This window comes from Halictus rubicundus, chromosome 16 (genome assembly GCF_050948215.1).
Source record: "Halictus rubicundus isolate RS-2024b chromosome 16, iyHalRubi1_principal, whole genome shotgun sequence".
In the NCBI taxonomy this organism is placed as follows: domain Eukaryota; kingdom Metazoa; phylum Arthropoda; class Insecta; order Hymenoptera; family Halictidae; genus Halictus; species Halictus rubicundus.
In genome coordinates, this window is record NC_135164.1 from 2,058,317 (window position 1) to 2,073,054 (window position 14,738).

General features: G+C 37.5%; 1 protein-coding gene across 4 annotated transcripts; it reads left to right on the forward strand.

Annotated features, from left to right (window-relative positions):
- Positions 1–2: 2 nt before the first annotated feature.
- On the forward strand, positions 3–14,220 carry Bgm (acyl-CoA synthetase bubblegum family member 1). Of its 4 annotated transcripts, XM_076801622.1 has the most exons (13): positions 5,311–5,391; positions 9,533–9,600; positions 9,690–9,744; positions 9,822–10,032; positions 10,498–10,632; positions 10,701–10,896; positions 10,966–11,067; positions 11,137–11,283; positions 11,548–12,023; positions 12,096–12,313; positions 12,518–12,669; positions 12,756–12,881; positions 12,954–14,220. In XM_076801622.1, the coding sequence occupies exons 1-13, from the start codon at positions 5,370–5,372 to the stop codon at positions 13,146–13,148; spliced, it is 2,103 nt and encodes a 700-aa protein (XP_076657737.1). In that variant the 5' UTR covers positions 5,311–5,369; the 3' UTR covers positions 13,149–14,220. The 4 variants fall into 4 exon arrangements, with proteins under 4 accessions (XP_076657736.1, XP_076657737.1, XP_076657735.1 ...); XM_076801621.1 differs by lacking the exon at positions 5,311–5,391 and adding an exon at positions 3–220 and having other exon boundaries at positions 12,756–14,220; XM_076801620.1 differs by having other exon boundaries at positions 5,314–5,391; positions 12,756–14,220.
- The last annotated feature ends 518 nt before the right edge of the window (positions 14,221–14,738 follow it).

The window sequence follows — 14,738 nt, forward strand, 5'->3', positions numbered from 1 at the left end:
GTGTGCTGTGTGGATCCGTGTAGATTGCGAGTCGAGCGTGGATTATCACGGCGGGCACAGCGTGTTCCCGTCAGTATCGCAAGAACGTTCGTGTCGCGTGGAGGTTGTCGGCCGGAAGGAGCCAGAGAGGCACACGCAAGAGAGTCAACGCGAAAACCGTTTTCGCGTTCGTTTGTTCCGTGGTCACCATAAAATTGCGATTCAACGAACGTCATACCAGGTAAGCGCGTGCCACTTCTACCTGCTACTTCGCTCGAACACCTCGACCGTCCGCACCATCCAAAATTCAACTTTCTCGAAAGAAAGAAGTAGGCGAATCCTAAATCGTTCGTACACATTACAAGTCTGCTAAATCGACGTACACTTGAAGAGAAAAAAGAGGAGGACACCTGCAAACATTTATACCTCGACTAAATCGGCTCGTCGTTTTTCGACCTTTTCTGTATACTCAAGGGTACGCTATTCTTTATTGCGGTGTTTTGCCAATTCATGACAAAAGTACAAACATTTACATGTCGACTAAATCGACTCGTCAATTTTCCAGCTTTTCTGTACTCAAGTTATTCTTTATACTGTAGGCGTTTTGCCAATTAATGATAAATGACAAAAGAAGAAGACACTATCGCAAACATTTACACGTCGACTAAATCGACTCGTCATTTTTTGGACCATCTCTGTACCGGAGTGCACGATTCTGTATGCCTCACGGTGTTCCGTCGATTAATCCCAAAAGAAAAAAGTGGGGGACACTATAAGCCTGAAAACATTTACACGTCGACTAAATCGACTCGTCATTTTTCGATCTTCCATGTATGCTCAAGTATACAAAGTATACATAGCTTTACACGGTGTTCCGTCGATTGATAGTACAGCATTGTTAGATGAGGATTTGCAAACCGTGGTTACGGCACTGATTTCAAAACAGTGGATTCCGATGTGGCGTGATCGCCGGTAACGGGTTGTAAGTTCGTTCCCCACTTTGCGGAGGATTCGCAGCGATATCGCGTTATCTCAAGCGTTATAAACTATCCGGGAATGATATTACCGCGTTCATCGGACCCGTCGTCTGAGAAATTTCGCGTAGAGGCAACATTGCGGATGACCAGCTCGCTATTCTAGAAAGAAAAGCGTGTCTGGCGTGACGACTAACGTGATCGGTTGCCCGGAATCGGATGTTCGAACCGACATCGGGAACCGACCAATCGCGTCGCACAACGTCAATGGAAAACTCAATGATTCCACCTGCCAACAGATACTATTAACGTTTACTCTGGATATCGCGTATGGTCGTAGTAAAATGGGAGAAGCTCACTAACACTGCCCATGGACGGGTCGCGGAACGTGTTCACGGTCAACACGTGCTCGTTCTTTAACCTTTCTTTTTGTCGGGCGTGCTGCTTCGACGACTTTCTTCCTACACGGCGAACCAGCCAAACGAATTTTCAAAACCGATTATTTTGCTTTTTGCGGATTCTAGTCGACAACATACAGCGGAACCGAGAAGTGTTCGAACACTAAATATCCGATCGATATTAAACTGTGATAATTCCGTTAAACAAAACCCAAATTAACCCAAATTAATTCAAGTACCAAAAATTTGTGTATTGCGATTAGAATTTTTAAACCCATAGTTCGAGTTTAATTCATGTACATTTTCATTGGAATTACTGCGCGACTAATTTAAATGGCATATACAATATATAAGGAGTTGCTCGTAAAAGTATTTATACGACCAAGTCAATTTGTATGATTTATTACTAGCTAGCTTAGGTATGTAACTGATTTAATTCCACGGATTAATTCTATTTAGAATTGATCGTTGGAATTGCAGCAAATACGATAAGTGCAATCGAGTTCACTGCTTGATAATTCGATGCAATGTCGCAAAAACGATTTGTATTCTATGCGAGTCATCACAGAAATAGTATCTAAATTAGTTAGATAATCTTTTTCCTTCATAATGTTGAACGAACAATAATGAACTTTGAATTTCCGATTGCACTGCAATAACGTTAGTCATTGTTCGTAGAATAAATTGGCCGATATGAAATGCCGTGCTCACAAACTATATATTTCATTGAAAATATTTGGATATTTGAACTGTACACGTAATCTGCAAATCTTTCACCAAAGATTGATCATGTTTTCACTCACAGATCAACGTATCAATGCATACTTTGCAAGATAATGTTATTTTATCAAAATTTAAACAAAAGAATATGAAAATGAAGGCGGATATATTTGAGATAACAAGTACGGTTTAATTTTAAGAAAAGTAAAATAACAACAAATTATACTCTTATTTCTGCAATTAAAAAGACCAGAATTGCAATTAGAAAATGTCATGATTCTTCCCGCAAAAATATGATTATTCAAGAAACGAACTGTATTTTGCAAAATCCAATGTTTAAATCAAATTCGTCAAAAATCGTACCTTTTTTCAAGTAGAAGCTAGAGTAAGTTAAACAGAATAGTATAATTACTGATGTAAAAAATTGTAAAATAATGTTTAGCAGCAACGACGCATTTTTCGAAGCAAACAAACACGAATTGCCGTGCTCTTTCGATGGTTTGTGACGTAATAGCTGTACAAGCTCTAATTATACAAAGCAAAGCTTTAATGGCAACAGGTTCAGGGATGCTGGGTAATTGTAGATGTAAAATTGTTACGTCCATTCGAATGACTTGGGTTTTCGATATTTAATTTAATCCTTCAACAATAAGCGTCACAAACATTTCATTTTAAATTAATGCTTCTGTCAATTCTGTCGGAGTGGAAAAATATACTATCTATAAATAGGGTAGCAACAAGTGTTATATGCTGTATTTTGCATATAAATCCGCAGTCTAATATCAATAATACTTTCATTATTGTGCCGAGCAGATAATATTGCTCAATGGCGGTGCTTTTGCTCACAGCCAGTAATATGTAAGAGGATTGAAAAATTACACCATAAATCTTGATGTCTCAGTTTTTATTTTGCCAAACAAATTGCTTTGATTTTTCCCCTATTTTCGTGGTCGCCGAGTGGGCGATCAACGCGTTGACCCTGCAGTTTTGATTAACGATGATTAAATGACTTGATTTTGTCGGTTTTTTTCTTTGGAGATGATTGATAGGCTGTGTTAAAAATACTTTCGGCGTGTTTGTTCGATGTACGACCGGTTTATCCGTGCTTCTTTGTTTAGTATCGGTAACACGTCGATACTGGTAACTGGACTTGGTTCGGTAATTCCATAAAGCAAATTATTCGAGCGCATAGACCCACTTTCCGCGTCCAAACGAATCACCGGCGTTTAACGGTACCATCTTCAACAGAACAGAGAGGAAGAAAGTCACAATAGAAGATAAGTTTGCTGCCAACATCGTCAGCTGAAACTCGAGCTGCGGATCTCTATGCAAAATAGAAACTGCAAGATACGGGAAACAAATATAAATTCTCTTCAGTATTTTTAAAAAGTTTAGAATTACACATCGTTATCGTACGATTCCTCTAAAGTTTCTACTGTTGCCTCGTTGATCTTATAAGTGCATTTTTATTCAGTGGTCGCTCTTCTTCGAACACGAATCTCATCAACGACACGTAAATACCGTAAAATCAAGCCTATCGTTCCATTCTTTTAATTAATTAAATTAATCGCGAAGTTCTCATAACATCCCTTATTTTTTGTTTACCGCTACTCGGTGGCTCTGTTTATTTTCCAACAATTTCGAATAACCAACGAATATATTTGTACAGTGATAGCGTTATCAATTTGTTAAGTACTCACAGCTATGCTTATATCGTAATGTATGAATATTATCTTCCATATTCGATACAGAGGTTACATAAATAATTTCGAAGGAACACACGCAAGAAATGTCAATGTGCAGCGGTACCAAACTGAATGGTTAGATTACAAGCAATCGTTCGACAATAATTTTCGACAAGTGAAGCATCAAAGCAAAACAATGATTTTGCCCGGAAATCGTGTTGCGCAACACCAAAACGATGTTAATGTTTCCACATAGTCGGCCGTGAGGCCGTATTTTCGAATTGCATAATTCGCACCTGAATCTTCCGGGCGTAGGTCATTCCGAATGTCAGCATTATTGCATCTTTGCATCCAATGACGTACGTGTTCCGCCGCAGCCTTCAAAACACGCGATTGCGCGTTACTGTCACCGTTCAATGTTCATTTTTTTTTGTCCGTTGCAATGAAAAATGAATATCGGTTTTTCTTGGTCAACTAATCAGGTATTCGTAGGGAGCATACAGCTTTTCTGAATTCATTATGAAACGAGACAAAGTCACCATGCTTCCCACGTGTCATCTAATGGAGTACAGTTCGCAGGTTTTTCATGATTTGTATGATTCATTGCCTTCTTATCGTGCACAAAATGCTGTCTATATACATTTACCACCGGGGAATGGAACAGTAAGTAGTAATGGAATAGTAAATACTAGTAGAATACTACTAGTAAGTAGAGTCAAGTAAACCCTCGGTTTTCCAAACAATGGAACTTGTCTGCCAATAACGTAATTTTTGTACACTGATTTGAATTGAATTGTGGTGATAGTGTTGTACAACGATAATACTTTAGCATTCACTTACGGTAATAATGAGACGGCGAATTTTATGCGCTTATGCCAAAAATAAGTAGCTGTAATTGGAAACAAATTGAAACAAATGAAGTTCGTGAGAAAGAAATGTCTAATCCAGTTTCGCACAATTGACGCAAACAATTTTTATTATACACGAAGATCCGTAATCATTATAAATTGTTATAGGTTTCGTTTTTTTTTATTGTACTCTTTTTGCAAATATTTTGCATAGAGAATTTTTAAACTATACCATTACCATTGCCATTGCCATTACCACAGACACTATTGATTAGATAGTGCACGAGTTGTTGAACGTGAATCATTGAAGCAACGCGTCATTACGTATACGAAATGGCGGCGTTTCAATTATGCGAAGAAACGGCCAATTATTTCGATACTGTAACGTAAGTACGTCTAACGTACGTTCATCGATATTAAACAACTAATTAGCTTCCGAGTTGTTTTAGATAATTTTTCGGAGCGAGTTTAGCCCGTTGCGATCGGTCGCGCTTTGACAATTACAGAATAATTGTCGCTTCCGCACCGTCGAAGACGAAAAACTAATGTGTTCGGGAGTCTTTACGGTATACGATGGATTTTATGCGCTTGGCGAATGCGTTGCGGCAGTTTTTGTTCCAAAAAAGCAAAGTGCGAACGCGGAAAATATCCGTTTTGTGTTTGAATGTGCCGCCGAAAGGTGGTGTGATGTTCTATTATTGATTTTGGCGAGTCCGTCAGTTTCGCTCGTGGAATCTTTAACGCGTTGCCTCGAAAGCCGCCGAGATGGTTATTCTACTTTTTAAAGGTAATTCCCCTAATTAAATTACACCAAACAGTCCGACGCCCTCGAGCTAAGCGTTCCCTTCGGGAATGTCAAAAATCTTTCGAAATCACGCTGCCACCGACACGGATATTCGCTTTTAAAGGGCTGGCCCTGTCAAGAACACTATTCGATCGTATAATGCAACATTAAAAATTTAATAACTACGAGTCGGACCACGGCTCGGCTCGCGATTGTTTATCACAAACAGTCGTACATTGTTTCATTAACCGACAAATTACCGCTCTTCCCTCGACGGCGATTACTTAACGATGTTTCAGAATTTCAAGGTAAATAATCGAGGATTTTTAAACAAATTGTTCAGCAAAAATGACCAGCTTAACAACAGTCGCCTTTGGCAATGCGACTTCGTGGATTTGTTGTGCTTATCGTTCAATATGAAATTGTCAAGCTGTTTTTAGATACAGCATGATAGGCACTATTAATAGACTTCCGGGTAGCTAAAGTGTTAATTAGAATTTTTCGTAATTAATTCGTGAAGTGAAACGAGATCGTCTGCGATATACAAATTCGGAGTAACTTTTCAATCAGTCGAAGTTATTTATTTGTCCGAATGTTTATTAGACATAGAGCAAAGGACCCAATTACTGTGGGGGCACTGCAATATCTCTTTTTTAAACAGTAATTTAGTCCCTTATGTATCTGGTTTTATGCAATACTGAAAATAACAAATCGTTAGACGTTGATTTATAACATAATTTATACACCGTTTTTACCGCGTTTTTTAACATATTCGTGATCGATGAATTTATTGCTGCTACGACATTGAAACTGTTGGAATAAAATTCCTCGTTTATTCATGTCAAACGTAGGATAGCAACAAATCGAATAACTATAAAATCTAATAAACCTAATCCGATTTGATTAGTTAAGTTCTCTGTGACCTATTAACACAATAACGGCGTAACACCCACAACGAAATTATTCATCGAGTTTCATTATACAACACAGGCGCGATAGCTATTAAATAAATAAGCAGGTTGCTATAGCAAGCTATTATAGCAAGCCTGACCATGCTAGAAATGTGTATGAGTATTCGAGGGGCGGTAATTTCAAGGAGACACCCGGGACTCCGTATTCAGTATAAAAAAGATCTTCGATTATAATATCCGATTCGCGACACAGTGGTAGCACAGTGGTCTAGAAAGCGGCACATTGTTAACGAAATCCAATCTTTCAACATTAGTGTTCAACAAAAAATCCTTCTTTCGTAAAGTGACAACTTTTGAGCATTCCCATATCGAAATAAGAACATCAATTTTTAAATAGAGACTTTCAGACATCTCCATAATAAACACTACGTAAAAATGAGCACAACTAGAATATTGTAAGATTTTCTCACAAACAGTTCAAATTTTGCATATAGCCTCATTTTGCGTTACACCTCGAAAAGTGAAATATAGTTTGGAGAAAACAGTGGAAATAAACTCAATTCCATTTTAAAATGGACAAAGGTCTTTTAAGGATATCTCGAAGGTGACATTTAAACAAGTCATTCATTGAAGTTTTTTTTAGTAGTCGTATTAACGGTTTTTTTTCTTGTCATAATTAATATAGGCATAATAATTGGCACTCCCGTAGTAATTGTGTACCTTACCCTATACATTGAATTCTTTTCCTAATCGTCTTAGGAAACCAACAATAATAACTCTTGGAATATTTTCACTATTTTCAATTCGATCTGCTCAATTTTGTCATAAATTTATGTCATAAAAATGATGAAATATAGAAGCGTAAAAATAAAAATTTCAGACTATCGTTACATTATCTTGGACACGCTACAAGTAATAGAAGTAGTCCTTTTTCTAGTAAAGGACGTAGAGAATTTTTATTTTGCGTAAAGTCGATCCATAGTCTAGCAAATAGTGTACAAAAAAGACACGAGGTGGCCAATACGCAATAACAACAGACTTCTTCATTGTTCCGTGTTGGTGTCGTTATCAGCGACCTGGGAAGCTCTCGGATACCAAGCTTCGGATAGATCCGTCGAAATCGCGAATTTTCGCTATTTTTTTTTGTTTTGTTTTTTCTCGAGGTCTCTAGTCCACTGTGCCTGGATCGGTAGTCTGATCGAGATCGATCGGTTTCATTGGATCGGCAATACCACGTTGATGGTAACGCGCGTCAGCAAGTGTCAACGATGTCAACGACTCGGAACAATAAACGCTCTCGGTGTTGTTGTATCAATAGTTGGACGTGTTCGACGCAAGGCTAGCTAGCAACGGGCAGCGATCTATCCGCGCCCGATGATTTCGCGGATCGAGATCCACGATCAACGACCCTGGACCAGTCACAGTCAGGGTCAGTCCCGAACGAATAGTCCGATAATCCCTATCCCTTTCTCTCCTCTATCGAAACTTTTGACCGCGCGCGGCTCGTACGAATAATTTATCGATACTTTATGTAATAGGCTGGTGTACACCCGCAAACGGTGATATCTAGCGAGCTGCACTTTGCCCGTGCATCGCCTGACACACGGATAAGTGTTAAAAGAAAAAGGCACAGAAAAAGTGGGGAAACGATACATGAAATATACAAGAGACCGTCGATAATGAACCACACTTGTCCATTGCTATGCTCTAGAATGTTACACAACAACTCGATCACTAGAAAATTGTATAAATTATACAAAACAGAGTGGACTTGAAGATTAATGCTTCCTCTGTACAACGAATGCTCAAAACTTGATCCACGATTTTTCCCCGCTGTTTTGTGGACCAAAGAACAGGTGTAGTCGTACTGCAAGGTAACCAGTATGTACACTTTTCGTTCAAAGCTCAGTAAGTCGGCTAGAAAAGATCGAAGGTCAAGTTTTGAGGATTCGTTGTAAAGGGAAAGCTTCAATCTTTAAATCTGTGGTGGTTCCATTTACAGGCTCGTTTCATTTTAATACAGAAACGAAATTGATTGGCAAGCCACGTGTATGAGAAATGAAACATATTTCATAATTTCCATTAGCGACACGTCTAAGTAAATTGCGCCTTGCACTCTTATCCTTTGAAACAAATTACAAATATTCAAAAATAACTCCTCATTTCAAGTACGCTGTTCGTTTCGGTAATTCTTTAAATAAATGTATATATTGATAACACAGCGTCAATACTGCGCATTCTTATTCGTTTTTGCTGTTAAAGCAAAAGACGTCATCAACATTGAAGATTTGCAAGTTTCGAGGAACGATATGGAGTCAACTTGCTTCCACCTTTCCTATGCCATTTTGAATTTAATGACATAGGATTTGCTTAAATGAATATTTATTGTACTTGACGCACGGGTATGTATTTCGAAAATATAAATCAGCGTGCTGCGAAAGAAGGCTGACTCTTTCTTTTAACCGGCGATCTGTTTTGATGGAACTATCAGAATTTTTTTACAATTACCACTCGATCTTTAATCTTATCCGATTTTCGACGAAACTTCTCGTTTTATCTCTAAAAAGAATACTAGTTTCAGAAGTTGAACGTGTTGATCATGAAGAACGTTTCTGTTTTGCTTTCACACTTCGATAGAAGTTGGTCGCACAATCGGAAATTAATTATCTGCGTCGTCCAAATCGCGTTTTCTGTGTTCAGTCGAACGAAAGAATACTAGTTCCAGAAGTTGAACGTGCTGATCATGAACAGATTTTGTTTTACTTCGTTATCTTTGTACCCGAATTTGTTGTTTTCACGCTTCGGTAGAAATTCGTCGCACAATCGGAAATTAATGATCGGCATCGTCAAAAAAGTATAGTATTCGCGATAATCTTCGCGCGATAGAGTGGCATCGTCGATGACCTTTAACATTCCCCGAAGAGGAACCACAAGAATATCACGATAATCAAACTTGTGTTTCGCTCAAATATAATCGAGTCAATGAAAATGTTCGTAATTATAATTAATGAGAAATTGGCTGGAGCATTCTCTAATTAATGTTTATTTAAAAATTAATTAGTTTACTATTAATCAACTGCACGACTAGATAATCAAGATTCGTCGGGCGCAATCTTGATTGACTTTCAAGTTTATTCTTTTTCTTCTATTATTCTCTAAACGGAATTACCACCAATTTGTGAATTATTAATGACCGCTTAATTAATGAATACGGTAATTATTTGTCATTTCAGATAATATGAGCGCTGTACAGCCGATCCAATCGAATGGGGCGGTAAAAGGGTTCGCGTTGAATGAAAAGGTAAGATCAATTTAATACAACTCTGAGAAATAAATAAAACAGAAGCGAAATCGTTTCATTAACTAATCTTTCGATTAACATTCCACCAGGACAAGATGGAAAAGGGAACCTACTCTGCGAGTCACAGCATGACCGGGCTGGATGGTACGTACTCGCAAAATGTGCAAGCGAATTTCTATCCGAAGTGCATCACTAATTTTCCACTTTTGTTGTTGCTTCAGGACCGGATCAAGTCTTGATGGCAGATTCGAGAACCACAACGGAACCAAATGGACGCGTGGTAATTAAATTAAAAAAGGAGGGCGGCATTCATCCCGCACCGCCGATATCGGTTCCTGGATTGTTAAGTAAAACAGCTAATAAATATGGTGATCATACTGCATTCGTAACTAGAGCCGACGCTAATGGAAAAAGGAAAACTTACACTTACAGGTACGTGTTCCACCTGATCCATTGTGTTTTTTTTTCTGTTATATTGATTTCAACTTGTCCGGCTGGTTGTTCATTACCAAGTTATTAACATCAAAAGATTTCTAGGTAATAATGAAAAATGTTGACTCAGTTAAAGAAATAACTCTCTACCTGTGTGTGTCGCACACCTATAAGCACTAGGATATTATTCAATGCACAACACAGAATGTTACACGAAGATAAAGTAAAAAATGCTATTGCATCATACTAATCTATAATTTCAGAAGATAAGAAGAAAACATACATTAGCATGACCAATGTAGAAGGATATTCGAATTTAAATTGCAAAGCTATATTTTTGCGTAACAGAATTTAAACACTGTTTTTTATAGAAAAGTATTGTCATTGCTTTAGCCTAAGCGTGAATCAGGGTACAGGACCCAATTGACGCTTTCGTGTATTTATTTGTTGGATCTCCATTTTCAGAGAGTACGAGAAACTAGTGAGAACTGTAGCCAAGGCTTTCCTGAAACTGGGTTTAGAACGTTATCACGGTGTCTGTATCTTAGGATTTAATAGTCCAGAATGGATCATCTCGGATGTCGCTGCAATTTATGCAGGGTAAATACACAATTTTATCTCAATCTATCCGAACACTTAACCGTAAATTAATACTTTCCTCTTTTCAGAGGATTCGCTGTTGGAGTCTATACCACGAACTCTCCGGAAGCATGCCAATATTGCGCTGACAACAGTCGAGCCAATATAATAGTGGTAGAAGACATAAAGCAGTTGGAGAAAATACAGAAAATAAAGCATGACCTCCCTCATTTGAAAGCAATCATCATGTACGAGGGTGAACCTAAAGACAAGGATGTTTTGAGCGTTAGTAGCTAATTTTCTAATACACAATCTGCTGCGGAACTTGACCTCATGAAAGTTCTTCTATTGTAGTGGAACGATTTGATCAAAATAGGAGAGTCAGAGTCTGACGATAAACTGAACGGAGTTCTGAAAACTGTCGCTGTGAATGAATGTTGTACACTGGTTTACACGGTATGAAAACTGAAATTCGAATCGGGTAACATGTATAAAAAATGGTAGGTACAGATATTTTGCTTGTAGTCAGGTACAGTTGGAAATCCGAAGGCTGTGATGCTGAATCACGATAACTTAGTGTATGATGCGCAGAATTTGGTCGACGCTTGCAAATTTGAAAATACCTCGGAGGTCTTAGTCAGTTATCTACCACTATCTCACGTTGCAGCGCAGGTAAGCGTGCATTCAATCTAATATTTGAACGAATTCATTCAAATTCATAAGCCATACATATTTTGTTTCGAATTTGAATGTATTCAAAAACACTTTTCCATTGTGGAACAAAATGTTTCATCAAATACGTGACCTACTAACGTGAAATTTATATTTCTTAGTACAATTTTATGGATACCTCGTTCGAAAATGTGTCTGTTAAACATTTAGACAACTTACGTCATTTTCATAATTACCGGTGCACATAACTCTCAATGGTTTCAGGTCATTGATATATTCTGCTGCATGACAATCGCGGGCACACTGTACTTTGCTGACAAGAATGCACTGAAGGGTTCCTTAGTCGAGACCCTAGTCGTAGCAAGACCTACAGTCTTCATAGGTGTGCCCAGAGTGTGGGAAAAAATTTTTGAAAAGATGCAGTCGGTCGCGCGAAACAATGGCATGATTAAAAGTTGGATCTCTGCTTGGGCAAAGGCGCAAGGCCTCTATTATAATCTAAATAAACTGAAAGGCACCGATTTTAAGCACTGGGGCTACTTGATTGCTAAATGGTTAGTGTTTAACAAAGTAAAGGCAGCACTCGGTTTGGATAGATGTAGCGTATGCGTCACTGCGGCTGCACCTTTGAGTACAGAAATTAAACAGTACTTTCTGAGTTTGGATATTGTTATATTGGAAGCATACGGAATGTCGGAATGCGGTGGTGCGCATACTTTAAGTACAAATGATCGTTGCAGGTAAGAATACACGTGGCATAATGCTGATATCCTATAAAGTGTGATACTTAATTATACATTCTATGTACCTAGACTTGGTTCTGTTGGTACAACACTGGCTGGGTTCAGCACGAAATTGGATAACCCAGACAGTAGTACTGGCGAAGGAGAAATTTGTATGAGTGGCAGGCACGTGTTTATGGGGTACTTAAATGAACCTGAAAAAACTGCAGAAGTATTCGATGAAGATGGATGGCTGCATACTGGTGATTTGGGCACGGAGGACACAGATGGATTTTTATATGTGACTGGTAAGCGCCTTTGATGTACATTATTTTAATTATTGGGAGACGGAACAATCCACTTCCATTTCGAAATATCCTTTGAGATGCAATCATATGTCACTAAAGACTGCAACATATCCAAATTTGAACAAAATCCGAAACAGTATTCTGAAAAGTGTCAGAGCGTGGAATTAACCCAGATGCTATTCCTATTATTTTATTAATTTTTAGGAAGGATCAAAGAATTGATTATCACTGCTGGTGGCGAGAATATACCCCCGGTTCACATAGAACAATTAGTATTAGCCGAATTAGCTGCACTGAGCAACGCTGTACTAATTGGTGACAAGCGGAAATACCTTACTATGTTGGTTTCTCTGAAGGTAAGGGAAGGGTATTTACTAATTGTCAGTGATACTGTTCTCAATTACGTGAGTACTACCTGTGAAAATGTATTATGTATTTTCAGACTGAGATGAACAATGAAACAGGTGAGCCAAAAGATAATTTTACCCCAGATACCTTGAAATGGTTGCAATCTATTGGAAGCAAGGCAACAACAGTTACAGAACTCATACAAACTCGTGACCCTCTTGTAAGTGGATTGTTACTACAAATTAATTACACTGTTCAACAATTCGGTATATCAATGAAATATTTCTTTCAGGTATATAAGGAAATTGATCAGGCAATTAAAAGAGTAAACACAAAAGTTATCAGCAACGCGCAAAGAGTTCAGAAATTCCAAATCTTGCCACACGATTTCTCAGTACCAACTGGTGAATTAGGACCAACCCTTAAGCTTAAGAGGAATGTTATTCACAAAATGTACGCGGACCTGATAGAGGACATGTACAAGTAAATATGTTACATGAAAAAGCAAAGTGCTAAATGTGTCCTTCAAAAAAAGTTCCAATATTATCACAAAAACACATATTGAAGCAACTGCCAATCAGCCTATATAAAACGCTTTAATACTTAAAGTAATTGTGATATTATACAAGTAAAAAAAAAAGGGGGAAAGAAAACGTAATTTTACGGCAATTTACTTTTCACATTTTCCAATAATTAATGTTTAAAGCACAATTTGAATTACTTTTTCTTGCATCAAACAGCACTGTCCAAATTAGTCTATACATCGACGTAAAGAAACTAATCTTGAGTATAAATAGTTGTATATTTTATAAGGAATTTTATTGTTACATTAAACTGAGAAGTATGTGTAAATTATTTTTGAATAATTGGCCGTAAATACATTATGTAGCATATTTGAAAATATATTTAGGATGTATTTAAAAATGTGTCCCAAACATATATGTTATAAATGAAATTTTATATGTCTTTTAATATAATAAAAATATTGAAATTTGTTAGTACAAAGTACTTTGTTACTGAATGCATCGGATTTTATGACAATAAAATCAACTTGAATCACCTTTTGTTAAAATTTCAATAGGAAATTAAAAAAAAACGTAAGTGGGATTTAGAAAATTTTGAAACATGATAATAGATAAGTGCCTCTGTGTGTATGAGTACAAATAATAAATATATTAGTATTTAATAGAATTAATATATACTAAGTACTATTATACTATTTACACTTACACTTTTATAAAAAAAAAAAAAATGTTTAATACATCAATGGGAAATGTTACTTAAATCATACATATGTTAAAATAATTTATGTTGGGGAAAAAAATGATAGGATTGCTAATTTTTCTGTTTGACTGAATATATTCTATTGGTATGCGAGAAAACTAGTGTAAACAAACGTATAATATTGTTCACGAACTCAGACAGTGAAAAACACTGTTCCAAAACCGTACATTATAGGTAACAATTTCTCCAATTGTACACCCACTAAATTTACTCGCGACACAAACAACAACACTTGTAATTATCTTACTTCAGAATATATTTGTCTTGTTTGTTAACTCGCGTAATCTACAACCCTTAATTATTGCCTAATATCCTAATCTAATAATTGGACGTTCCCACGCGATACAATCTTACCGCTCGGATTCTATCAATTAAATTATATATAAGTTACGAGGCTTACTAATCATAAATTCAAATCAACAAAGATTTCTCCAACCTGGTGGCTCCCCGATTTCGCATTGGGTGCGTCCGCGTACCTAACTAACAAATTGAAACCATATTCCGGGGGTAGCAACCCCCTCGCCGGCCTCTCGCGTTGCTCGCAGCCCTTCCAAAAGTACTACTCCCATCGGAACAGGCACGGTATGGACTACAGTTTCACCCAGGAAACAGACCACGGCTGAATCAAACACAAGTAATAAGAGAAAATCAGTAGACACGATTTCCCCATCCCCTGGAATAGTAGGTGAGATTCAGGAGAAAACGTCAGACTCTTCCTCTGCGAAGGGAAGACGTGAGCCTCCCATAGTCAATCTTTACCCATCTTCACATAAACGCTCGGCTTTTGTCTCCG

What these genes read in the sequence shown, in the direction of transcription:
- Bgm (XM_076801620.1), top strand. Translation starts at nt 5,370, where the DNA reads ATGGTTATTCTACTTTTTAAAG. An exon ending in CAGCATGACCGGGCTGGATG is followed by an intron (nt 9,745 to 9,821) that starts GTACGTACTCGC and finishes TTGTTGCTTCAG; the next exon opens with GACCGGATCAAGTCTTGATG. An exon ending in TGGATTTTTATATGTGACTG is followed by an intron (nt 12,314 to 12,517) that starts GTAAGCGCCTTT and finishes ATTAATTTTTAG; the next exon opens with GAAGGATCAAAGAATTGATT.